Source organism: Callithrix jacchus, chromosome 3 (genome assembly GCF_049354715.1).
Source record: "Callithrix jacchus isolate 240 chromosome 3, calJac240_pri, whole genome shotgun sequence".
In the NCBI taxonomy this organism is placed as follows: Eukaryota; Metazoa; Chordata; class Mammalia; order Primates; family Cebidae; genus Callithrix; species Callithrix jacchus.
Genome location: NC_133504.1, coordinates 68907698 through 68935464, shown reverse-complemented (window position 1 = coordinate 68935464; position 27767 = coordinate 68907698). Strand labels below are relative to the sequence as shown.

At 40.5% G+C, this 27767-nt stretch overlaps 1 protein-coding gene across 8 annotated transcripts in view; it reads left to right on the top strand.

The window, feature by feature from the left end:
- LOC144581750 (uncharacterized) overlaps positions 1 to 27767 on the top strand; it is a 259124-nt gene that overhangs the window by 107563 nt on the left and 123794 nt on the right. For 7 of the 8 annotated variants that reach the window (XR_013532902.1, XR_013532901.1, XR_013532896.1 and 4 more), the window contains one exon: positions 890 to 1080. Coding sequence is in view for 1 of the 8 variants with exons in the window: in XM_078366498.1 (XP_078222624.1) it covers positions 24219 to 24725 (507 nt within the window). In the remaining 7 variants the exon portion in view is untranslated. Of the gene's footprint in view, positions 1 to 889; positions 27669 to 27767 lie in introns of those variants that run through there. The other variant, XM_078366498.1, reaches the window with a different exon arrangement.

The window sequence follows — 27767 nt, the reverse complement described above, 5'->3', positions numbered from 1 at the left end:
TAGAAAGCCTAGAGCCAAGTGTGTGGTTCATCAGTATCAAGTGTGCATGTCATTATGTTATACGTTTTTGGCCTTAGACATGGCTCCGTTTACACTGTTGCAATTTTTAAAAATTACTCACTTTTTAAAATTATATTTTTGTAGTTAAGTATTCCTCTAAGCTGCTTTTTATGTTTCTGAAATGAGACAGGACAAAAGAAAAAATAAATTTGTTACCAAATAAATGAGCAAATACATTTAATGCAGCTTTCCCAGTGCCTGGCCAATAGTAAATATATAACATAGAGGTTCATTATAATCTTCCTTGTAACTGAGTCTAATTATCCTCTATGGATTCCAGTTAGTCTCTCATGGATTATGTTATAAAGGGTGTGGTAAAGCGATTCTCACAAGAAAAGGTTTCCCAACCTGGAAAGGTGTCACTGCATTAGGACATAGCAGGAATAACTCTAAAACAAGCCGAGAGCCCAAATGGCCCAATCTCTGTCTGGAATTTTCTATAAATATGCCCAGCCTAAACCAAATGCAATTTACGTGATTTTAATCTTTACACAAGCCTCTCAAAGCACATTAAAGGAGTACTTGTTCTTGTCTGCCAGCCACACATCATAGAGCCTTCTTCTTCGCCTTTAAAATTCTTTTTCAATCACTACTTCTCAATGTGTTTACTGACATTCCCACTTTTGCCCGGCATCTCCCAGCTCTTTATTATGCAGACTGACCTAGCTTCTCTGGTTAGTCTCCCTGTTTTCTCATACCTCTCTAGACTTCTTACCCATTCTGTGATTCTATATCATAAAAGATTTATGAACTGGGCTGACAAAGATAATTCTACTTGTGGGTGGATTGGAGAAGTTTCACATGCTAATTAATCTTCTCCGTCATCTAGGAAACAAAGGGCGATGAATGCTGCATGGTAGAAGAGGAGAGAACTCTGGCATGTGGCTTTATGTCAGGAGGACACTTGAGCTTTGGGATTTGGAAGACACATGTTGGGGCAAAGATGACAGAGCTTTGTTCTTCTGGTCCTTCCTCTGTCCAGGCTTCCCTTGCCCCAGGAGAGGGGACTTCATGGCAAAGGTAACACAGATGGGGGAGTCATGATGCCTTTGTATTGAGTAGGGCTGAAGATATTGGTGCAGAGTTAGGGGATAATGACAGGGAGCGAATGATCCATCCTACTCTTGGCTTCCTGTGGACTGCGTGGGAATGGCCACTCAGACTTTTCCTCCCTCTGAGTGGAGGAAGGAGGAAATAGTCTCAGATTCATTGGACACAATTTCCTGATTGAAAATGGAAGTATTCATATGCTAGTTTTTTTTTTTTTTTTTTTTTTTTGCTTTGAGAAATCCAGTAAATATTAGGTTGGTGCAAAGGTAATTATTTTTAATGGCAAAAACTACAATTACTTTTACACCAACCTAATAGTATGTCAATTTATTGCAATCCTATATGCCTATGTGTTACATCAACTTTAGGATCCCTGATCAAGTCTTTGGTGTAAGGATCACACTTGAGGCTGGGCATGGTGGCTCATGCCTGTAATCTCAGCAGTTTGGAAGACCAAGGTGGGCAGATCACTTGAGGCTAGGAGTTTGAGACCAGTCTGACCAACGTGATCAAACCCCATTTCTACTGAAAATACAAAAAAATTAGCTGGGCATGGTGGGTCACACCTGTAATCCTGGCTGCTTAGGCTGCTGAGGCAGGAGAATTGCTTGAACCCAGGAAGCAGAGGTTGTAGTAAGCCAAGATGGCACCACTGCATTCCAGCCTGGGTGACAGAGTGAGTGAGACTCCATCTCAAAAAATAAAAATAAAAAGGATCACACTTGAACAAAAATAGAACCAGAGACAGACCAAGTCAGAAGATTGAGCCACAAAATTATTGACTCAGAACCACAGTATTAATGGATACAGTCATTTTCAGGCCAGGTGTGGTGGCTCAAGCCTATAATCCCAGCACTTTTTGAGGCTGGGGCAGGAGGATCATTTGAGGCCAGGCGTTCAAGACCAGCCTGGGCAACACAGCAAGACCTTGTCTCTGCCAAAAACATAAAAAATTAGCAGGGCATGGTAGTACATATCTGTAGTCCTAGCTACTCAGTAGGCTAAAGTGGGAGGATCGCTTGAACTCAGAAGGTTGAGGCTGAAGAAAACCATGATTGTATCAATGCCCTCCAGCCTGGGCAACAGAGTGAGACCCGTCTCTAAAAAATAAATACATAATTAAAAAATAAAAAATTAGATGGGTGTGGTGCCTGTCTACAGGGTGCCTGTAGTCCCAGCTACCTGTGGGACTGAAGTAGGAGGATCTCTGGAGCCCAAGAGTTTGAGGCTGCAGTGAGCTATGATTGTACCACTGCATACCAGCCAGGGTGACAGAATGAGAGCCTAATTCTAAACCACCCCCTCCAAAAAAAAAATTACTTTGAATTGAATGGGTTTTGTCTTCTCATTTTAGATCTTGTTCTTTTCTTCACTGAATATTTATTGAGTGCCTATTATTTGCCAGTTCTGCTAAGTGCTAAGGACATTGAGATGATAAGGCACTGGCCCTTTCCTTCTAGGAGCTACCACGTAGATAGTAAGGGAGACAGATAGGAGAAAAAGAATAATTAGATTACAACATGTTCCTTGCCATCACTGAGGTATGAAGAGAATGCAGTGGGATCCAGAAGCTGGAGTGACTAACTTGTCCTAGGAAAGTCAAGGAGGAGGGAACCCTGGGGCTGGGATTTAAGCATAAGGAGTTTGCTCATTTGCTGAAGTTTTGTTTCCCAGATTTTAGTCTGATCACACTACCTCATAAATATTAGAAAACATCTTCCGGCTAAATATGGTCTCAGCATTTGGTCTTTTGGTTCTGCAATTAGTGACAGACCATAGTAGCATCTCTGGAATGTTCTTCTGAGCCGAAGAATTTAAAAGATGGCATACATAATCAGAGACAAACTGCGTCCTTGAGGCTTAGCAGATAAATGCTCCAATTTGTTAAGGAGTTTTATGGGAGACTTTCACTTTAGCCACCCAGTATTTACTTCCTGTGGCAATAACGCCATGTAAAATAAATTCTGAATGGAAAGATGATCGTTCTGAAATGGGAATATAGAAGTTCCAGGTCTGGGCCAAATGGATAGAAGCTGTTGTCACTTGGTGTTGGGAATGATTTGGACTCTGCACACACAGTTGAGATTCCCTTCAAGGTTATTAGACTACCTTAGACCAGAGTTTTGGCTTGACGGTTATGTCACCATCACCAGTGGGAAGGGCAGCATGGTGGCACTGTCAGTGACCTTCCTGAGCCCTCCAATCCCATTTCTTTTCATTTTTAAAGAAATAAAGTCTGCTTTAGCACTTTTATTTCTTTCTTAGTGTTTGTTATAAAAGTGACCATTAAATATGAGGTTTTAGTGACTAAAACAGTTGGAGGCTACAGTCGGGCTGACAGCTTTAGTGGAGTGTTTATGTTCTTTTTTTTTTTCCTACCGCCTGGCTTTGGCTTTAAATTAGATTGTAATAATCATAACAAAGCTTCTCCCTGCCCTTAGTTGAAAGCACATTGCAGAACTGAACTCTTTCTGAGACTTTATTTACAACAGAATCCCACACCATTTTAGAGCTTTCATCTTCCATGTGCTCAGCATTTTATGGGTCTCGGTTTTCTATAGCATTTCTGAAACCCATGGTTCAAAACAATGTGGATTCTCTCAGGCACCAGAAAGATCTAGGAAGAGTGTGTCCCCTCGCCTCATTGTTTGCATAGATGTGTTGACACTGTCATTGTGTTAACAGTGGAATACACAGTAAAGTGGGTTAGTTAAGGCTTTAACTAACTTTAACTGATATGGCTTTAGAGTCATGTTTTCTGGGTATATTCACAACTTAGGTACTTACTAGCTGTGTGACCTTCGATACCTTAGCAAACATTTCTTCCTAGTTGTCAAGAGAGAACAATGGTAGCACTCACCTCCAAGAGTTGTGAGGATTAAACGGGTTAGAATACTTTCAGCTCTTGGAACAATTCTTTGCAGCAGTAAATGCTTAATAAATGTGAGTTGCTGGTATTATCCCAGAAGCTCATGAAGTTACATAACATAATTGATGAAACTGGATGGTCAAGTAGTCATAAAATGATCCCGCTTTAGTTGGTGTGCGTGTTTGTGCTTGTTAATGGTATGGTTAGAAGATTTTAAAAGCTAAACAACCACAGTCAATTGGTAGCTACATTGAATTATAATTTCCAGGAGACAGCAGGAGGCAGTGTAGTTTAGCTGTTAAGAGCATTGGGCTTGGAGTAAGAAAGCCTGGTTGAACAGCAGTTCTGTTACCTACATGGCCTCTTGGTGGCTCAGTTCCCTCATCTGTAAAATGGAGCTAATTCCTCACAAGACCATTTGCAAGAACAATGTATGTGAATGTCTGGAGCACATATTAAATACTAAAAAGAAGATGTTACAGATGAGGGGAGTAGTGAGGGGAGGAGGGATGGGAGGACAGATTGATTTAAGGTCAGATCTGTTTATTTACCATCAGTTCCCTGATAACAAGCAACTGAGATGCGAGTTTGCTCAGAGCAGAGAGCATCCAGCTGTGAAAAGGAAACATTCAGGCCCTTTTAACTTTAAGAATGTTGAAAGAAATTACAAAACCATGAAGGCCAAATGGCAAATTTGCTGCTGTCAGTGTAATAAACATCAGTGTGAGTGTGGACAGTTTAGCTCAGATGAGTCATTCTGGGTCTGTCTTGTCTTGTCCAGAAGCTTCACTTGCATAATATGGGGTGCCACTGGCAGAGGAAAGAAGCAAGCTAGGGACCCAGTCTGTCTTCTTACTGCTGGAAATAGTGTCAGTGGCTGGGCTGTCCAGGCGTTTATTCACTGTTACAAGGTTCTCAAACTTTAGGGGGTATAAAACTCAAGTGGGAACTTGTTAAAAAGGGCACCTTTCAAAGAGTCATTTATAAACATTTCAATTCAGTGGGTTGTTGGTGGGGCCCAGGAAATCTGCTTGTTTTCGGGCTTTCTAGGTGCTTCTAACACAGGTGCTGAGAAACTACACTGTGAGAAAGACAATTCCAGTGAGATTGGGCACAGTAAAATTCCCGTGTAGAAGGAGCTGCCCCATCCACTAGCTTTTGCCTCAGCATTACAACCAGAAAATGAAACAAAAAAGCCAATTTTGTTTTATTTTGAGTCAAAGTACTACTTAATAACTGTGTCAATTGTTTCTCACAACACTGCATAAAAGACTTAATTCCATTTGACATTAGAGGAGTCACGGACACTAGAATGATTTACTTGGGGGTACAATGTAGTTTTTCGTGCAGGCATGAATTATAGGCAAACATTGCACAGGTTTTTCAGTTTGTCCCCAGCCATCTGGGTATTGCTAAACACATCTGTTTCTTCTCCTGGAGAGGATGCTCCAGTGTTGTCACATGATTTAAATTATGTCAAGAAGGGGGGTTCCGTTTGTCCACTTCCCTGGTTTGCAGGGATGGCTCAGGGGAGCCTTGGTTTGCTGTGATTGGCATTCATCCAGAGCTCAGGCATTTAATTCTGAATTTTGATTTGGGCATTTGCCTGGCATGATATTCTGCCAGGGCCTTCCCAGTCTGTTCTCCGCTGTTTTGCTCCTGAAGATTTATGGCTAATGAAGGGATAAAGAAAGGTCGCAGCAAGAGGCGGCAGCATGTGGTGGTGACTCATGGTCTGGGCCTGGTGTGGAGCCAGTTTGGGTGGAACGTTTGACTGGCTGCTGTGCCTGTTTTCAGGTGGCTCTTTGCCACAGCCCTGCAGGAGGCAGTTTCTTGCCTGTCTGTGGTCAGAGAGGCCTGGTGATTCTGTCTGTCCCCTGCTGTTATGGACTCAGGTCAGGGAAATGAAGCCTGGTGGCCTTTTGACAAAGAATCTCACAACTGGGGACTCAGGAGACAGTGGGATGGGCCAGTCCTGGGAAGGGTCAGGTTTAGAGACCCTCCTTCCCTGTAAAGCCACCCCAGCTTGGGGGACACATTAGCAGCATGGGCCGAAGGAAGTCAAATGAAGCTACTAGCAGGACAGGGCTTCTCAGCCTCAGCACTGTTGACATTTTGGACGAGATAATTATTATGGGGCTGGGCTGTGCATTGTAGGATGGTGAGCAGCATCCCTGGCCTCCGCTCACCGGAGGTTATTAGCCCCACAGCCCCTCTGAGCTAATGTGACCAGCAAAATCACCCGTGGTTGAGAACCACTGTGGTATGGTTGGGTTCCAGGCATGTGGCCTGGGTTAAGAAGATCCGTCCTCCATCCTGTTTTTATTTAGCAGTTACCACGTGGCAGGCATTCTTTGCATTCTTTATCTCATTTAAGCCACATACAACCCTAAGATGAAGGAACTCTAATGCTCCCATTTTCTGGATAAGAAAACTGAAGTTTACAAAAGTAACTTGTCCAAGGTCACATAGCATGACGCTCACACATGAGTCAGGTGCCCCTAGGTCCTCACCCTGTTGCCGAATGTAATGGAGCCATAATATGGAAGTCAGAGAGAAAAGCTGAGATGCATGACAACAGCTGGCATGTTGTGTAAGGGGGCTGCCTGTTGAGCTCTAGGGCTGGGGTGGAGGAGTCTAATTACAAACCCTGTGGAGATAGTTAAGGGCGTACATGAACTTGAATACCAGATGATTCAGGCAGAGATGTAGCTACTGCAAATGCCATGCAGGTTGGGGGTTGGTTGCAGATAAACTTTTATCTGTGCCCAGCTGTTGTTCCTCACCTGTTCATGACACTGGATCCCCTGAGGTATGACTCCTGATGTGAGCCCAAATGTGCTTTTCCCACTTCAAATACCACTTATTAAACGGGGTCTCTCACCCCAACCTCCATTCCTTCCTTAGGGACCAGCCCTTCTCTGGTCTGAGTCTTAGCTTCTTCCACTGACACCCTGCTGCCATGGGTTGGGGGCATGCCTGAGCTATGACATGTACATTGAAACGACTAGACAACTTGAGGATGCTGGTCACCTCTGGCACAGTAAAGACCCTGGGACATGACAGTTGAAGCTGGTGTGGTCTCCAGTGCATGTGAAACACTTGTAGTTTATAGAAACTGATGATTCTGAATTGAATGCCAATCCTTGGGAAGGTTTGTCCATTAATAATTGCATTTTTAAAAGGAAAGGTCAGAGTTTCTGATATTGTGGTTTCCTCAATATCAAGGGTACCAGGTGGAGGTAAGGAAGATGCTACTTGAAATCAAAGTGTGCCTCTTCAATGGGCCTTTAAAGGATATTTCTTCATTAGTGGGGCAGGACAGATTTTGGAGTGCATGATTATTTTGTAGTCTGGCTAATACCTAGAACCAAATGGGCTTCAATTTGAAAAATGATATTAGCAGATCGAGTTAACTTGAATTATATGGATTTCTCCTCTATTCACACCCAGTTAATTAGCACTTAAACACATGTGCAATGTGAAGACTGGGAATACCTTTGCAAAAAGGAAAATTCCAACTGAGTTGCAAAGCCTGCTTGGGACCTGCAACGTTTGGGGACTCCTACTGCTCATGGATCTGATAGACACTGATGTCCCACAGAGCCTCCTCAGTGTGACATTTTGCTCAGCACAGTTACTATGCAGGTTTTAGCATTTCTGCAAGACTGTGAAATCATTTCTGTGATTCCCCTGTGTTCTCAATCCCTTTTGCTCTTCTATGGTGGTCTTGCCCTTTCGCAAGAATATTATCGTTGGTACTTGTTGGTTCAAGGGGGGTGTCCTTTGAAGGAGCATCATAAAATAGCAAGACTGCTCTCTGGAAATTTTTTGCTCTTGCTCATTCTGTTTTTATCCTTAACTTATATAATTTTAAATACTAGAAAAATATATGTGTATGGAAGATGAATTAGAAAATACACATAATCAACAAAGAAAAAAGAGGATTGTAATCTCACAACCTAGATATAGACACTATTAACATTGTGGTTATATGTCCTTGTGTTTTTGTTTCACTTTTAACAAAAGGAGGGGTTAGAAGAAATTGTCAGAACACATGTGGCATTTTTTTAGTAGAATTTTTAAAAATGCTTTAAAAAACCTTTTTATTTCTTGGAAAACAGGTCCTGATCACTGTCAATGATGTACACAGTTTTGGAAATATGCTAAGAAATGCCATCTTTGTCTCCTTACTGATAAAGGGTATATCTATAAGAGAAGAATGTGTGTGTGTGTGTGTGTGTGTGTGTGTGTGTGTGTGTGTGTGTGTGTAAATGAACTGTCTGTGGCTCCTGAAAAAGAAATGCTGTTGCTGGATTTGGTGACTCACTGCCAAGCTCTGCTGCCGGCAGAGAGCAGATTCTGAGTTGTTCAAGCCAAACATTTGGCCCTCACGGTTTATTGGCTACTGTGACAGACTTCTCCTCACACCGCACCTCCTCATTGGCACGTGGATATATCAGGCATTTTGTTCATTTTCTTTCCCAATCTCCTCCTATTTATTTCAATTACTCCTTAGCATTTCTCAAATTTATACTAGCACCACCCCAACTCTCTCATACACAATGTTAGAAATACCCAGACACTTTGTTCCTGAGGTTGCTGCAGGAATCCACCATCTCCCTCTAAGACCTTGTCTGTTCATGTGTGAGCCTCCTTAGGGATCCTAAACTGTCATGAGGGAGCAGCTTCTTTCAGGGAGGGAGCACCACTCACCTTCATTCATTTGCAGTCACTCAGAGTAACCCTGTTTCCTTTCCATGCCCAATATGAGATCCGGGTGTGTATGACTGAACTCAAGGCTTGTCACACCCCGAGGGGGACTGGCTTGGGGAGATGAGAGAGGAACTGTGCTGCTTCAGTGGAGAATTCCTTAGTCTACTAGGTAAAAGAGAATTTTGTACAGATACAGACTGTCATGACCAGTAAGCTATCGCTGAGAAGATGCATCCTAAGATCATAGTTTTAAAAAGTTAAAAAAAGAATTGTTTAGCTCCAGTTGGCAAAAAACTAGACACAGGAAAAGATAGTGTAGCCTGCCTTAAAGGGTCACAATGTGTGGAGGAGACTGGATGGGTAATGGCTTTATATGAAGAACTTGCCTTCCAGCTCCATGGTGTTTCCCTCCTTCTGCTTTCAGTGTTTTTGGTATGCTGTTTGAAATGTTTGGAAAAGATCCTAAGTGAAAATGAGGCTAACAGTAATTGCTTTCTGAGTTTCAAGCGTTGTTGTAAGCACTGCTCACGTAGTCACTAATTTAAAACCTACAACAGCCCCAGGGGAGGATCCATCACCACTGTTTTACAGACTTGAAAACGTAGTACAGACTTTAAGAAACCTACCCAAGGTCACGCAGCTGGCAAGCTGCAGAGCCAGGATTCAGGCCAGGAAACCACACTCTCTGCTCTGCTTCCTCTTACAATGAAAGTAGCCATAGCCATAGGACTCTGAGTTTCAGTCAGAGCTCTGCTAATAATTTGCTGTGTTATCTCTTTGGGCCTCAGTTTTATCATTTAGCTAAAAAATGATACAATCCTATAGATATGTTCATGCTATTCCCCTCCCCACGCCTACAAATCTTGAATATATCTAGAGAGAGAAATGCCATTTGCCTTAAAGGAGATTCAGATTGAATTTTGCATCTAGCTCCTTCTTCTTTTGGTCTTCATTCCACTTTCTCTGCAGGAGAGAATTGCTGTACTGCAGTCAAGTCTCTGTTATAAGCAGAGATAGTTTCCTTGGAGCAGCTGATCTCATTGGGCCAGTCCTACTTAGTAATAAAGAGGGGTTTGTTATAGCTTTCCCATAAAAAGATTTAAGAGGGGGCAATTCAGAGAAATGGAAACATTCTTAATTAGCAAGCACATCATCTCAAGTTTCCAAGATTTTTTAATCCGTAGAGTGGAGACATATTTAAAAGGAGAGACAATGTGTTTTGAAGGACTAAGCACCAAATTGACTATGGGAAATGCCTTTAACATACTTTTTTGCCACATGTTCCCAACAAGTCATTTGGCCATTGAGGCTTCTATCTCCTTGGTGAGGTTGCTATGGTAAGTCCCAAAGAATCACCTGTAAAACTTGCTGCAAATGTTGACGTCTGATGATCTTGTTCAACCTTGGGAGGTGAGGTTTCTCCTCATCTCATGTGTTTGTATGTCTCCTGGAAGCCTTGCAGCCCTGACCCTACTAATAGAGCCCAACTGTTTATTGTCTCTTACCTATTCATGACACCCACTTTCCTTATCCTGTCTGATGATAGGTTCAATGGAGACTGAGGTCTTTAGCAAACATGGAGCATGGGACAATGGTGGTGACTTTGTGCTGACTCATCATCATCAATAAAATAACTTACTTCATGAGGAACTATGCATGTATTTCCTATCACCTAGTTCTGTTCTAGAGGTTATCATAAACTTGCGACCAACTTTCTAATTTTATATCTCTCCGGGCAAACTGCATCCCTTTCCTCTTTATCCCTTGCATAGGTAAACATTACCTATAGTCTTATTCTAGCTTTTAGAAAAAAAAATAAAGTCTAAATTTTCTCTCCCATTCTTTTACGGTGTCTTTATTTTCTGGCTTTTGCTCCCTGCATTCCACAATTCACCCTTATCTTTGCTTCTGACCTTTATTGGTGCTGCCTCAAGACTCAGCTTCCATTAAGTGAGATTATTTGTTCTATATTTAATTGAATATTAAAAAGACAATGGGCCTAGGAAAGAGCAAAACTTTGCCCTGACATTGGAGAAGGTGAGCACAAACGTGGTGTGCAGGAGGAGGGGCAGGGGTTGATGCTAGAAGGGAAGATTGGAATCAGATTGCAAAAAGTCCCCTATGTCACATTGAGGAGTTTCAATTTTAAGTTTCAAACAACAAGGAATTCATAGAACATTCACACACACACACACACACACACGCACATATTCACACACACACATATATGTGTTCACATGAGATCAGATCTCTTGTTTAATGAGGTTCAGTTTGGAGTTCAACAAAAATGGTAAGCACCAATTTTTTGTCAGGGTCTATGGTAAGTGCTTGAGATACAAAGATGGGTAAAACGTTCTTACTTTCAAGGAGGAGATGGAACTACAACATGACAGATAGTACTATAGCAGGAATTCAGATTAATTGCTCAGTCTTTATGCTAACAGAAGTTTTTAGGCAGAAGAAGTACAATGTTTAAAATTTAAATAAAAATAGCTCTGCTGGCTGGGCACAGTGGCTCACACCTGTAACCTCAGCATTTTGGGAGGCCAAGGCGGGAAGATCACTTGAGCTCAGGAATTTGAGACCAGCCTGGGCAGCATAGTGAGACCCCATCTTTATATTATTAAAATGATAATTTTTTTTTAAAAGTTCTGTTGTCAGTGTGGAGGGTAAACTAGATGTTAGAAACAGGGAAAGTGTTTACTGTAAATTTCCATTCAGTGTTCGTTGTCTTCATTATAATAATGATTCTTCTCAACTTTTGTCCTTTTGACATGTGAAATCACACTTTGGGGACTCTTACCTAATGTATTTCTTTATAAAATTTAGTAGCCAGAACCCATTTGGACAGATAAAAAGCAATGATGGTACCAAGAGAACAAGTCTATTGGAGTCTAGATTTACTTTACATACCAAGAGTTCTTGCCTGTTTCCAAATGTTTTGGGTAGATGTAGGTTCCTTGGAAATTGTCCAGCTAAGGCTTCTTATGAATAAAAAATGTTGCTCTAATTAAAATATTTCAGGCCCAAGTTACCTTTTTCCAATAATTCACTTGTGATTTATAATTGGAGACATATACAATATCAAATTACCTAAGTGGGGACAGGGAGGGAGGAAAAGAAAACGAAGCTCTGTTATAAGAATCAGTTGGTTGTCAGAATATTGCTGACTTCATAAACTAAACCACTCAGGCTTTCTCCCAGGCAGCAGTTGATATATTTATAGCCTTGTAATTTGGTTACCTATCACTTAGCTTGTAAGTGAGTCACCCATGAAAGACATGCATAGAGACCAAACGTGCTAATTACAAAGGTAGAGTGCAGGTGGGAGGGCCCTGTTAGGACCCCTGTTTAACAGCAGTGGCAAATTGTTGGGAAAAGATCATTTATCATGAAATGACATGAAGACTCAAATGGGAGTGCATTTGAGTCTGGCTTTAAAGAGCTATTCGGTTTGGCTCCTGTCAAGCAGGGCTCCCTGTCTTGTCATCACTGCCTTCCAGTTTGATGTGCTGTGTTTGTTTCACAGGCGGGTAATGGGTGGGCAGCAGGGAGGGAGAACCTTGGGAAGGATGGTAAGGGAAGCTCAGGGCAGGGAATAGCTGAGCTATTTGAGGGGAAGCATTTGTGCTAACTTACTTTTTACTTCAGAAGTGACATTCTGACAGGGCTGTTAGAAATTACATTTATTTATTTTTAAATCTCCACATTATTTTTTTCCTGAAATGATTTCCCATTCTAGATTCTATCTGGTGAAATCTTTGTTCATATCTCAAAACTCATTTCAAAAACGACTTCCTCCATGGGAACTCAAAGGCCTTAAATTTTCTTGCACTAGTATGCTAGAATATTAAATTTAAATGCAAGGTGCTACATTTAGGTGTAAGAAAAAATTCAAGTTATCAGCCAACACATTGTCCTGTATCAAACAAAGGTATATTTAAGGTTACTTCATCAATTATTTCCAATGCTTTCTTTGGTGACTAAAATTGTGGCTTCACCTAGCATTAAGAAGAATAAATCAGGCTGGGCACGGTGGCTCATGCCTGTAATCCCAGCACTTTGGGAAGCCGAGGCTGATGGATCACCTGAGGTTAGGGGTTCAAGACCAGCCTGGCCAACATGACAAAACTGCTTCTCTGCTAAAAATATAAAAATTAGCTGGGTGTGGTGGTGTGCATCTGTAATTCCAGCTACTTGGGAGGCGGAGGCAGGAGAATCGCTTGAACCTGGGAGGCGAAGGTTATAGTGAGCCAAGATTGCACTACTGAGCTCCAGCCTGGGTGACAGAGTGAGACTTCATTCCCCGCCCCCGCAAAAACAAAAAGCAAACAAACAAAAAAAAAACAAGAAGAATAAATCAGTTACTTTTAGGACCAATGGCATTATTTCCTTCTCCTACACTGGTCTTTATATATATGGTTAAAAAAAAAAAACAATGTTGGGGAATTGTATTTCTCTCTTTTTTTTTCCTGCATGTTCTGCATATGTAGGGGAAATTTTTTTAAAGCAAAGTTATGTATTAAAAACCAGCTAGACCTGGAAAATTAATTCACTTTGCTCTGATTTGGATGCACTGTTTTATCTCTTGACTTAACTCTCTGAGTGGTCCATTTCATCTATGTAAATCTAGTTTCAAGATGTTTTGGCAGCAAAGAAACTCAAAGCCAGATTAATTACTCAATTGCAAACAGGAAGCCACGGTATTAAAAGCAAGCTTCACACAAAATAATGTTTTCATGCTGTTTAAAAGATATACTCCAAGTCTCTTTTGGAGGTTAGATGGTTTAATAGGTCCTAACACGTACAGAGGGAAAACTACCCGTCAGTACTTGGATATTTTTGTGAGGCTAGAGTCATATCTGGGCACAGGGAGGATGAAGTCTCTGTGGCCCATGCTGAGCATGGTTGCTGGCAGGTTTTGGTAACAGTGATGCAGAGGCTGCTGTTGATCACTGGGCGAGATCTACAATTACTGCCAATGCCTGAGTTCAGGGCTCTTGGATTGGAAAGACTCAGGTGCATCCAAAAAAATCACCCCATGGTACCCTCCTCTACCCGTGTTCCTTCATTGCACAAACAATGACTTCATTCGAGACTTAGGCTGAAATTGAGATGTCATTTCTTCATTCATTAATTCATTCAAGATGTAGTTGTTGAATGTATATTATATTCTGGATACTGTGTGAGGTGAAAAGAAGAAATGATCTATTTCCACCAAGCTCCTCTCCTATCCAGGCTAGTGTGGCATGCCTTATTCTTGGTGAGCATATAAGGGGTCCCAAAGATTAATGGCAGCCTTTTCTGAAATACTCATGTATCACTTGAAAATGATTTTTTTTAAATTTAAGTAATTAATAAGCAAGGTTTCAAACATCATGTAGTGTGGAAGGGTTTATATTGAAAAGAATCATTATTCTGTCCTACGTCTCCCTTCTCAGAAATCTTCACGTTTAACCATTTCTTCTTTTAATTCTTTTGGTGGTAATGCCCATAACTCTAAAAACGTGCTTGCTGTGAATTCTTGGTTCATCCATTATAGACACTGCTATGGTGGATGAGAATTTTGCTTATTCTCCCCCCTCCATCTCTCTTCTCTTTTGTAATATAATATCACTGTTTTTAGTTCTTCTAAAGTTAACTTTTGTAACTCAGAATAATATACGTAAACCTCTCTTTTTTGTTCAATTACTTATTAACATAATCTCTTGACCATCCACTTTGTAGGATGAGGATATTCATATTCCTATCCTTTCTGCCACTTTTTAATGCCTCCTCACCTTCTATTTTTTCTCAGCTGTAATTTTGCCTTCACTGTATCAAGGTGATAGTATTTACACTTTGTCTGTAACATAATTATTTTCAAAAGTCATATAAAATGATCCATTGTAGAATTTTCTGAGGACTTACATCAAGCTCAGTGGATTATCATTTCTGGAAAGAGCCACTCTGAAAATTGGAACAATATTCTGGCCTTTCCTCTACAGACTGTGGTTCCTCACAAGGTTATTAATGATAGTCTGAGCTCAAACCTAGAAGTCCTTTTATTATCTTGCATTAGAAATATGTCTGGCTTAGAGTTTTGAGTTAAAGTTCCTCGATGATCTTTGCTATCTTCTCACCCAATCTTCTTAGACTTCATTTTCCTCCTAATATTCCACACTTCAGGCCACCCTTGGTGGAGAGTAATGTTGCCAACTTCTTTTATTATCTTCCACCTCCTTTATAGTGATAACACTGTGCCATATCCCCCAGAGGTGCCCTTTCTTTATTTATCTTGTCCAAACACAACTTTTTAAATTTGCTTATTGAAAAAAAGTATCCAAATACTTGTTTTTGATTTGTGAGTTTAGATTCGCAGAGTACATGCACAGGTTTATTACAAGGGTATATTGTGTGATGCTAGGTTTGGGTTTCTAATGATCATTTTGCCGAAGTAGTGACCATAGTACCTGATAGGTAGTGTTTCAACTCCTTTTCCCTCCCTCTCCCCTTTTGAGTTTGCAGTGTCTCTTGTGTCCGTTGTTATGTCTGAGTGTACCCAATGCTTATCTCCCACTTATAAATGAGAGCATATGGTATTTGGTTTTCTATTTATATGTTAATTCACTGAAAATAATAGCCTCCAGCTGTATTCATGTTGCTGCAAAAATCATTATTTCATTCTTTTTATGGCTGTGTAGTAGTCCATGGTGTACCACATTTTCCTTATCCAGTCCAGTATTGATGGGCACCTGGGTTAATTCTGTGTCTTTGCTATTGTGAATAATGCTGTAATGAACATATGCGTGCAGGTGTCTTCTTGGTAGAATGATTTATTTTCCTTTGGGTACATACCCAGTAATGGGATTGCTGGGTTGAATGATAATTCTATTTTTAGTTTTGTGAAGTCTCCAAATGCTTTCTGCAGTGGCTAAACAAATTTGCATTCCCACTAACAGTATTTAAGTGTTTCCTTTTCTCTACAATCTTGCCAATATTAGTTTTTTAAAATAAATTTCAGTAGGTTTTTGGGGAACAGGTGGTGTTTGGTTACATGGTAAATTCTTCAGTGGTGATTTCTGAAGTTTTGGTGTACCCATCACCTGAGCAATGTATACTGTACCCAGTGTGCAGTCTTTTATCCCTCAGCCTCCTCCCATACTTCCTCCTGAGTCCCCAAAGTCCAATGCATCATTCTTATGCCTTTGCATCCTCATAGCTTAGCTCCCACTTGTGAGAACATAGAATATTTGGTTTTCCTTTCCTGAGTTACTTCACTTATAATAATAATGGTCTTCAGCTCCATCCAGGTTGTTGTGAATGCTATTATTTTGTTTCTTTTATGGCTGAGTAGTATTCCATGATTCTGTTTGTGTGTGTGTGTGTGTGTGTGTGTGTGTGTGTGTGTTTATCACATTTTCTTCACCCACTCATTCATTGATGAGCATTTAGGTTGGTTCCATATTTTTGCAATTGCAAATTGTGCTGCAAGTATCTTTTTCATATAATGACTTCTTTTCCTCTGGGTAGACACCCAGTAGTGGGATTGCTGGATCAAATGGTGAATCTACCTTTCATTCTTTAAGCGATCTCCATATTGTTTTCCATAGTGATTGTACTAGTTTACGTTCCCATCAGCAGTGTAAAAGTGTTCCCTTTTTACCACCCCTACACCAATATCTATTTTTTTATATTTAAACTATTCCCATTCTTGCAGAATTAAACTGGCATCTCATTGTGGTTTTGATTTGCATTTCCCTGATTATTAATGATGCTGAGCATTTTTTCATGCTTGTTGGCCATTTGTATACCCTCCTTTGAGAATGTCTGTTCATGTCCTTAGCTCACTTTTTGATGGGATGATTTTTTTTTTCTTGCTGATATTTATGAGTTTCTTGTAGATTTTGGGTATTAGTCCTTTGTCAGATGCATAGTTTAGGAAGATTTTCTCTCACTCTGTGGGTTGTCTGTTCTTTTAAAAATATTATTATTGTTATTTTATTTTTCCACAAGTAATTGGAGTACAGGTGGCATTTGGTTACATGAGTTCTTTAGTGGTAATTTGTGAGATTTTGGTGCACCCATCACCCAAGCAATATTCTCTGCACCATATTTGCAGTCTTTTATCCCTGGCCCCCTCCCACTCTTCCTCCGAAGTCCCCAAAATCCACTGTGTTATTCTTATGCCTTTCTGTCCTCATAGCTTAGCACCCACATATCAGTAAGAACGTACGAGATTTTGTTTTCCATTTCTGAGTTACTTCACTTATAATCATAGTCTCCAGTCTCATCCAGGTAACTGAAAATGCTATTAATTCATTCCTTTTTATGATGTAGTATTCTATCATATATATATACTATAGTTTCTTTATCCACTCGTTGACTGACAGGCATTTGGGTTGGTTCCATGATTTTGCAATTGTGAATTGTGCTGCTATAAACATGAGTATACAACTATCTTTTTTGAATAATGAGTTCTTTTCCTCTGGGTAGATAGATACCCAGTAGTGGGATTGCTGGATCAAATGGTAGTTCTACTTTTAGTTCTCTAAGGAATCCCCACACCATTTTCCATAGTAGCTATACTAGTTTACATTCCCACCAGCACTGTAGAAATGTTCCCTGATCACTGCATCCATGCTAACAGCTACTGTTTGTTGATTTTTTGATTATTGCCATTCTTGCAGGAGTAAAGTGGTATCACATTGTGGGTTTGATTTGCATTTCCCTGATCATTAGTCATGCTGAGCATTTTTTTCATATTTTTTTGGCCATTTATGTATCTGCTTTGAGAATGGTCTAGTCATGTCCTTAGCTCACTTTTTGATGAAATTATTTTTTTTCTTATTGATTTGAATTGTTGTAGATTCTGGAGATTAGTCCTTTGTCCAATGTGTAGATTGTGAAAATTTTTTTCGCATTCTGTGGGTTGTCTGTTGGCTCTGGTACCTGTTTCTTTTGCTGTGCAAAGCTTTGTAGTTTAATTAGGTCCCACCTATTTACCTTTGTTTTTATTGCACTTGCTTTTGGTTTCTTGGTCATGAAATTCTTGCCTAAGCTAGTGTCTAGAAGCATTTTTACAATGTTATCTTCTATAATTTTAATAGTTTCAGGTCTTAGGTTTAAGTTTTTAATTCATCTTGAGTTGACTTTTGTATAAGGTGAGAGATGAGGATCCAATTTCATTCTCCTACGTGTGGCTAACCAATTATCTCAGCATCATTTGTTGAAAAGGGTGTCCTTTCCCCACTTTATATTTTTGTTTGCTTTGTCGAAGGTCAGTTGGCTGCAAGTATTTGGGTTTATTTCTGGGTTCTGTATTTTGTTTCATTGGTCTATGTGCCTATTTTTATGCCAGTACCATGCTGTTTTGGTGACTATGGCCTTATAATACAGGCTGAAATTAGGTAGTGTGATGCCTCTAGATTTATTATTTTTGCTTAGTCTTACTTTGGCTATGTGGGCTCTTTTTTGGTTTCATATGAATTTTAGAATTATTTTTTCTAATTCTGTGAAGAGTGATGATGGTATTTTGATGGGGATTGTGTTGAATTTGTAGACTGCTTTTGGCAGTTTGGTCATTTTCACAATATTGATTCTACCCATACATAAGCATGGGAATGTGTATCCATTTGTTTGTGTCATCTATGATTTCTTTCAGCAGTGTTTTATAGTTTTCATTGTAGAGGTCTTTCAACTCCTTGGTTAGGTATAATCTTAAATATTTTTTTCTTTTTTTTGCAGCTATTGTAAAAGTGGTTAAGTTCTTAATTTGAGTCTCTGCTTGTTCACTGTTGATGTATAGAAGAGCTACTGATTTGTGTATATTAATCTTGTATTCTGAAATTTTGCTGAATTCTTTTATCAGTTCTTGGAACTTTCTGGAGGAGTCTTTAGGATTTTCAAGGTAAATGATCATATCTTCAACATATAGTGACAGTTTAAGTTCCTCTTTACCTATTTGGCCTAAATTTCTTTCTCTTATCTATCTGATTGTGCTGGCTAGGACTTCCAGTACTATGTTGAAGAGGAGTGGTGAGAGTGGACATCCTTGTCTTGTTCTTGTTTTCAGAGCAAATGCTTTCACCTTTTCCCCATTCAGTATTATGTTGGCTGTGGGTTTGTCATAGATGGCTTTTATTACATTAAGGTATGCCCCTTGTATGCTGATTTTGCTGAGAGTTTTAATCATAAAGAGATATTGGATTTTGTTGAATGCTTTTTCTGCATCTATTGAGATGATCATGTGATTTTTGTTTTTAATTCTGTTCATGTGGTATATCCCATTTATTGACTTGCATCTGTAAACCATTCCTGCATCCCTATGTGAAACCCACTTGATCATGGTGGATTATCTTTTTGATATGACATTGGATTTGGTTAGATAATGTTTTGTTAAGGATTTTAGCATCAATGTTCATCAAAGATATCAGTCTGTAGTTTCCTTTTTTCGGTATGTCCTTTCCTGGTTTTGATATTAGGGTGATGCTGGCTTCATAGAATAAATTAGGGAGGGTTCCTTCTTTCTCTATCTTGTGGAATAGTGTCAAAAGTATTGGTACCATTTCTTCTTTGAATGTCTGGAAGAATTCTGCTGTGAATTTGTCTGATCCTGGACTTTTTTGTGTTGGTAATTTTTAAATTACCATTTCAATCTCACTGCTTGTTATTGGTCTGTTCAGGGTATCTAATTCTTCTTAATTTAAGCTAGGAGGGTTATATTTTTCCAGGAATTTATCCATCTCTTCTAGGTTTTCTAGTTTATGTGAGTAAAGGTGTTCATAGCAGCCTTGAATGGTCTCCTTTATTTCAGTGGAGTCCGTTGTGCTATCTCCTGTTTCATTTCTTAGTGAGGTTATTTGGATTTTCTCTCTTCTTTTCTTGGCTAATCTTGCTAACAATTTTATTTATCTTTTCAAAGACCCAGCTTTTTGTTTAATTTATCTTCTGGTGTTTTGATGTCATTTAGTTCTGCTCTGATCTTGATTATTTTCTTTCTTCTGCTGGGTTTGGGTTTGATTTGCTCTTGTTGCTCTAGTTCCTTGAGGTGTAACCTTAGTATGTGCTCTTTCAGTCTTTTTAATGTAGGTGTTTAGGGCTATGAACTTTCCTCTTAACATTGCCTTTGCTGTATCCCAGAGGTTTGGGTAGGTTGTGTCATTATTGTCATTCAGTTCAAAGAGCTTTTAATTTCCATCTTGATTTTGTTTTTGATCCAATGCTCATTCAGCAGCTATTTAATTTCCATGTATTTGCATGGTTTTGAAGGTTCCTTTTGGAGTTGATTTCCAGTTTTATTCCACTGTGATCTGAGAGAGTGCTTGATATAATTTAAATTTTCTTAAATTTACTGAGGCTCATTTTATGGCCTATCATATAGTCTATCTTGGAGAAATTTCCATGCACTGTTGAATAGCATGGATATTCTGCAGTTGTTGGATGAAATGTTCTGTATATATCTGTTAAGTCCATTTGTTTCAAGGCATAGTTTAAATCCATTGTTTCTTTGTTGACTTTCTGTCTTGATGAACTGTCTAGTGCTGGCAGCGGAGTATTGAAGTTCCCCATTATTACTGTGTTGCTGTCTACCTCATTTTCTAGGTCTATTAGTAATTGTTTTATAAATTTGGGAGCTCCAGTGTTAGGTGCATATAAGTTTAGAATTGTGACATTTTCCTGTGGGACAAGGCCTTTTAGCATTATATAATGTTCCTCTGTCTCTTTTAACTGCTGTTGCTTTAAAGTTTGTTTTGTCTGATATAAGAATAGTTACCCCTGCTCACTTTTGGTGTCCATGTGCATGAAATGCCTTTTCCACCCCTTTACCTTTGAAATTTATGTGAGTCCTCATGTGTTGAGTGAGTTTCCTGAGGCAGCAGATAGTTGGCTGGTGAATTCTTATCCATTCTGTGATTCTGCATCTCTTAAGTGGAGCATTTAAGCCCTTGCATTTAATGTTAATATTGAAATGTGAAGTATCATTGCATTCATTATGCTCTTTGTTGCCTGTACAGTTTGTTTTTTTTGTTTTTCATTGTTGCTTTTTAACTTGTATTTTTGTTTTATAGGTCCTGTGATTTATGCTTTAAAGAGGTTCTGTTTTGTTGTGTTTTCAGATTTAGAGCTTCTTTTAGTAGTTCTTGTAGTGGTGGCTTGGTAATGGTGAATTCTCTCAGCATTCGTTTGTCTGAAAACGACTGTATCTTTCTTTCATATGAGGAAAGATATGATGCTTCGTATTGCTAGATACAAAATCCTTGGTGGTGGTAATTGTTTGATGCTTCAGTTCGCTGATACAAAATCCTTGGCTGGTAATTGTTTTGTTTGAGGAGGCTGAAGATAGGGCCTCAATCCCTTCTAGGTTGTAGGGTTTCTGCTGAGAGATCTGCTGTTAATCTGATAGGTTTTTCTTTATAGGCTACTGATGCTTCTGTCTCACAGCTCTTATGATTCTTTCCTTCATCTTAACTTTGAATAATGTGATGATAATATGCCTAGGTGATGATCTTTTTGCAACTAATTTCCCAGGTGTACTTTGTGCTTTTTGTATTTGGATGTCTGGGTCTCTAGCAAGGCTGGGGAAGTTTTCCTTGGCTATTCCCCAAGTATGTTTTCCAAGTGTTTAGAATACTCTTCTTCCTCAGGGACACTGATTATTCTTAGGTTTGGTTGTTTGACATCATCCCAGACTTCTTGGAGGCTTTGTTCATATTTTGTTATTCTTTTTTCTTTGTCTCTGTTGGATTGGATTAATTTGAAGACCTTGTCTTTGAGCTATGAATTTCTTTCTTCTACTTGTTAAATTCTATTGCTGAGACTTTCTAGAGCATTTCATATTTCTAAAAGTGTGTCCAAAGTTTCCTGAATTATTTATTTATTTATTTTTTAAAGCTACCTATTTCCACGAATATGTCTTCCTTCATCTCTTGTATCCTTTTTTGGATTTCCTTGCATTGGGCTTTGCCTTTCTCTGGTACCTCCCTGATTAGCTTAATAACTAAACTGAATTCTTTTTTGGTAAATTGGGGATTTCTTCTTGGTTTGGATCTATTGCTAGTGAACTAGTGTGATTTTGGGGGGTGTTGAAGAGCCTTGTTTTGTTATATTACCAAGGTTGGTTTTCTGGATTCTTCTCATTTGGGTAGGCTCTGTCAGAGGAAAGGTCTAGGGCTGAAGGCTATTGTTCAGATTTTTTGTCCCATGGGATGTTCGCTTAATGTAGTATTCTCCCCCTTTTCCTATGGATATGGCTTCTTGTGAGCCAAACTGAAGTGGTTGTTGTCTTTCTTCTGGATCTGGCCACCCAATGAGTCTACCCAGCTCCAGGCTGGTACTGGGGGTTGTAGAGGTGGTGGGCGGGGCCCTAGAACTCTCAGGATTATATGCCCTTTGTCTTTTGCTGCTAGGGTGGGTAGGGAAGGACCATCAGGTGGGGGCAAGGCTAGTCATATCTGAGCTCAGACTCTCCTTGGGTGGGTCTTGCTGCAGCTGCTGTGGGGAATGGAGGTGAGATTCTCAGGTCATTGGAGTTGTGTACCTAAAAGGATTATGGATGTCTCCTCTGAGTCATGCAGGTTGTCAGGGAAGTGGGGAAAAGCTGGCAGTTGCAGACCTTACCCAGCTCCCACTGAAACTGAAGGACCAGTCCCACTCCCACTATGCCCCCACTCCCAATGGACCTGAGTTTATTTCCAAGCAATGGGTAAGAGGGCTTGAAAGCTTGCCCCAGGCTACCTGCTGCCCAGCTGTGAAAGAAAAGGGTTTGGCTCTTTTCCCACCTCTGGAGTCTGCATACTGGATGTGTGCCCTCCCCTGAGTTCTGGCCAGGAGGCTTCTTGCCCTGTTCAAATTGTTACAAAGTTCAGCTAGAGATTTCCTTCTTCCTGTGGAGTTTTACCCCCTGCTCCTCTGGCCACCGTCTTGTGGAATGCCTGTGTTGCCAGCAGGAATGGCCTGCTTGGGGATCCAGTGAGCTCCCAGGGCCTTTCTGCTGCTTCCTGTACCCCTGTATTTTGCTTGGCTCTCCAGATTGACTCAGCTCCAGGTAAAGTCAGAAACTTCTCCTGCAAACAGACCTTCAATTTTTCCAGTGGGGGTGTATGTTCAGAAGAGGAGGCTCTCCCTTTCCCACTTCTGTAGTTGGGCACTCACAGTATTTGGGGTGTCTCCTGGGTCCTGCAGGAGCAGTCTACTTACTTTAGAGGGTGTGTGGGTCCTCTCAGGATTGCTGGTTTGTTTTTACAGTCAATTTGAAGCTAAAATTCACAGTGCCAGCCTTCTCACCTTGCTCTGTTCAGAGCTGCAATCTAGTCCTGTCTCCCATCCATCATGATGATCAATATCTGATTATCTGTTTACTCTGCTGATTATTTCTTTTGCTGTCCAGGAGCTTTTTAGTTTAATTAAGTTCCATCTGTTTATCTTTGTTTTTGTTGCATTTGCTTTTGGGTTCTTGGTCATGAAGTCTTTGCCTAAGCCAATGTCTAGAAGGGTTATTCTGATGTTGTCTTTTAGAATTTTTGTGGTTTCAAGTCTTACATTTAAGTCTTTGATCTATCTTAAGTTGATTTTTGTGTAAGGTGAGAGATGAGGATCTAGTTTCATTCTTCTTTCATTCATTAAAAAGTAATGGCAAAAACCACAATTACGTTTGCACCAACCTAATACATGTGGCTTGCCAATTATCCCAGCATCATTTGTTGAATAGGGTGTTTTTTCCCTACTTTATGTTTTTGTTTGCTTTGTCAAAGATCAGTTGGCAGTAAGTATTTGGGTGTATTTCTGGATTCTCTATTCTGTTCCATTTATTTATGTGCCTATTTTTGTATCAGTACCATGCTGTTTTGGTGACTGTAGCTATATAGTATAGTTTGAAGTTGGGTAATGTGATGCCTGCAGGTTTGTTATTTTTCTTAGTCTTTTTTTTTTTTTTTTCTGAGCTAGCTGAGATTTTATTTTGGACCAAAAAAAAAAAAAAAGCAATTGAATTGTTTTGTAGCTGGAGTCATGGGCAAGGGGGGTCCCCAGGCAGTAAAATCCCTGAGGGTGGGCTGAGGGCTAGGGCTGAGCATCGGGTGGGTCTCCAGTTGTCTGTGCTCCCCTGCACAGTGGCCAACCTCTCGGACTCTGGGGCAGCCTCAGGAGGGACAGGCTGGGAGGGGCTGTTGCAGCTGTTCACTTGGGCAGAATGCCAGAGGACTCAGACACCAACCTCCCATCGCGGGTCTCAATCTTCTTCATAACTGCAGCCTTGGTGGAGCTGGTGCAGCTGAAGGAGCTGGAGCCCGACAAAGCCAAAGCTGGAGCCCAGGCCATAGCTGAGGCCCGGGCTTGTAAGGCCTCCATAGGTAGAGCTCAGACCACCTGCATAGCCGCTGGTGGTCTTCGTGTGGATACTCATGTTCTGCATACCGGACTCCAGCCGGCTCTTCTTGCCCTTCAGTAGCTAGCGGTAGGTGGCGATCTTGATGTCCAGGGCCAGTTTGACATTCATCAGCTCCTGGTACTCACGCAGCTGCCATGCCATGTCCTGCTTGGCCTGATGCAGGGTGCTCTCCAGCTCCTGCTGCTTGGTACGAGCATCCTCGAGTGCCCGGCACCCACGCTGCTCAGCATCTGCAATGGCAGCCTCCGGGGAAGACCTCTGGCCTTTGAGGCCCTCGATCTCAGCCTGGAGCCGGCTGATGTTCCAGTTCATCTTGGAGATCTCAGTCTTTGTACGCCGCAGGTCATCCCCGTGCTTCCCAGCCAGCCTCTGCAGCTCCTCATACTTGATCTGGTATACGCTCTCTGCCTTAGCCCGGCTGCGGTTGGCTATCTCCATGTACTGCGCCTTGACCTCAGCGATGATGCTGTCCATGTCCAGGGAGCGGCTGTTGTCCATGGACAGCAACACAGACGTGTCGGAGATCTGGGACTGCAGCTCCTGGATCTCCTCTTCATACAGCTGCCTGAGAAAGTTGATCTAGTCAGTCAGTCCTTCCAGGCCAGACTCCAGCTCTACCTTGTTCATGTAAGCTTTATCCACATCCTTATCCTTCATTCTTAATGAGGACAAATTCATTCTCCATCTCTGTATGCTTATTGATCACTTCCTCATACTTGTTCTTGAAGTCCTCCACCAGCCCCTGCATGTTGCCAAGCTCCGCCTCCAGCTTCAGCTTCTCCTGGCCCAGAGTATCCAGCTGCCACCTCAGGTTGTTGATGTAGCTCTCAAACATGTTGTCCATGTTGCTTCTAGCCGTTTTCTGCTGCTGCAGGAGGCTCCACTTGGTCTTCAGCATCTTGTTCTGCTGCTCCAGGAACCACACCTTGTCGATGAAGGAAGCAAACTTGTTGTTGAGGGTCTTGATCTGTTCCTTCTCCTGGGTACCCACAGCCTGGATGTTGGGGTCCACATCTACCTTAATGGGGTTCAGCAGGCTCTGGTTGATGGTGACGGCGGTGATGCCTCCCATGCCTATGCTGCTGGCCCCAATATAGCCTGCACCCAGGCCACCCCGGAAGCCACTGCTGCTCACTCCAGAGAAGCTCGAGGAGCTCAAGTGGGCACTGGGCCCACTCATGAAGGAGCGGCTGCTGAAGGCCCTGGGGCCAGAGGTGGACACCTTGTAGGACTTCTGGGTCACCCTGATAGACATGGTGGAGGCAGGAGTGGAGGCAGGCAGGCTGAACCAGGGAGAGATTCCAGAAGGAGCAGAGAAGGTGCTTCTTGCTATTTTTCTTAGTCTTGCATTGGCTCTGCAGGTTCGTTTATGGTTCCATATAAATTTTAGGATTGTGTTTCTAGTTCTGTGAAGAATGAGGATGGTATAATATTTTGATGGGAATTGCATTGAATTTGTAGCTTGCTTTTGGCAGTATGGTCATTTTCACAATATTGATTCTACCCATCCATGAGCATGAGATGTGTTTCCATTTGTTTGCAACATCTGTGATTTCCTTCAGTAGTGTTTTGTAATTTTTCTTGTGAAAGTCTTTTGACTCCTTGGTTACGTATATTCCTAAGTATTTTATCTTATTTTGTTTTATTGCAGCTATTGTAAAAGTGGTTGAATTCTTGATCTGATTCTCAGCTTGGTCACTGTTGGTGTATAGCAGTGCTATGGATTTGTGTACATTGATTTTTTTTTGTGTCCTGAAAGTTTGTCAATTCATTTATCAGATTGAGGAGCTTTTTGGGTAAGTGTTTAGGGTTTTCTAGGTATATGATTATATCATCAGTGAACAATGACAGTTGACTTCCTCTTTACCAATTTGGATGCCCTTTATTTCTTACTCTTGTCTGATTGCTCTGGCTAGGACTTCCAGTACTATGTTGAATAGAAGTCATGAAAGTGGGAAACTTGTTCTAGTTCTCAGGGGGAATGCTTTCAATTTTTCCCTTTTCAGTATAATGTTGGTTTATTATGGATGGCTTTTATTACATTAAGGGGTATTCTTTCTATGCCAATTTTGTTGAGAGTTTTAATTATAAAGTGCTGCTGGATTTTGTCAAATGTTTCACTGTATCTATTCATATGATGATGTGATTTCTGTGTTTAATTCTATTTATATGTGTAATACGTTTATTGACTTGTGTATGCTAAACAATCCCTGAATTCCTAGTATGAAATCCACTTGATCATGGTGGATTATCATTTTGATATGCTGTTAGATTCAGCTAGCTAGTATTTTTTTGAAAATTTTTGTGTCTGTGTTCATCAGGGATATTGATCGGTAGTTTTCTTTTTTTGTTATGTCCTTTACTGGTTTTGGTATTAGGATGATACTGGCTTCATAGAATGATTTATGTTTTTTCTCTATGTTTTGGAATAGTTTCAATATGATTGGTACCAATTCATCTTTGAATGTCAGATAGAATTCAGCTGTGTATCCATCGGGTCCTGGACTTTTTTTGTTGGTGGTGACTTTTTTGTTACCATTTCAATCTTGCTACTTGTTATTGATCTGTTCATAGTTTATTTTCTTCCTGGTTTAATCTAGGAGGGTTGTATATTTCCAGGAATTTATCCATCTCTTCTAGGTTTTCTAGTTTGTGCACAAAAGTGTTTATGGTAGCCTTGAATGATCTTTTGAGTTTCTGTGGTTTCAGTTATAATAGCTCCCATTTTGTTTCTAATTGCACTTATTTTGGTCTTCTTTTCTTTTCTTTGTTAATCTCACTAATAGTCTCTTAATTTTGTTTATCTTTTCAAAGAACCAGCTTTTTGTTTAATTTACCATTTTTTTTGTTTCAATTTCATTAATTCTGGCTGATCTTGGTTGTTTTGTTTCTTCTGCTGGGTTTGGGTTTGGTTTGTTCGTTTCTCTAGTTCCTTGAGATGTGACCTTAGATTGTCTATTTGTGTTCTTTCAGACTTTTTGATGTAAGCATTTAATGCTATGAACTTTCCTCTTAGCACTGCTTTTGCTGTATTTCAGAGGTTTTGATAGGTTGTGCCGCTATTATTGTTCAGTTCAAAGCATTTTAAAATTTCTCTCTTAATTATGACCCAACTATCATTCAGGAGCAGATTATTTAATTCTCATGTATTTGCATGATCTTGAGGCATCCTTTTGGAATTGATTTACAATTTTATTTGACTGTGGTTTGAGAGAGTACTTGATATAATTTTGATTTTCTGAAATTTGTTAAGACTTGTTTTGTGGCCTATCATGTGATCTATCTTGGAGAATATTCCATGTGCTGATGAATAGAATGTATATCTTGCAGTTGTTGGGTAGAACTTTCTATGATGCATGTTGCTCATGTAAAGAGACCACCAGGTAGGCTTTGTATTTGCAACAAGGCTATTTATTTAGTGATTGGGTGCAAGTGGGCCAAGTCTGAGAAAGGAGTTAGGCCAAGGGGATAGGAGAGAGGATTGGATATATAGGTTGGGGCAAATGGTCAGCTAAAGATGCTAATGTATCTTGGGGAGGGGGAGGGTGTCACAGGATGCATGATCACAGGGTAGGGGTTATTTATTACAAACAGGCATGATCATAGTGTGGGGAGTATCAGTTGCAGTCCCAGGGGAGGGTGTGGTAGATTACATAGTTACAGGGGTGGGGGTCTTGAGAAACCCAGTGTCTGGGGGGAACTTTT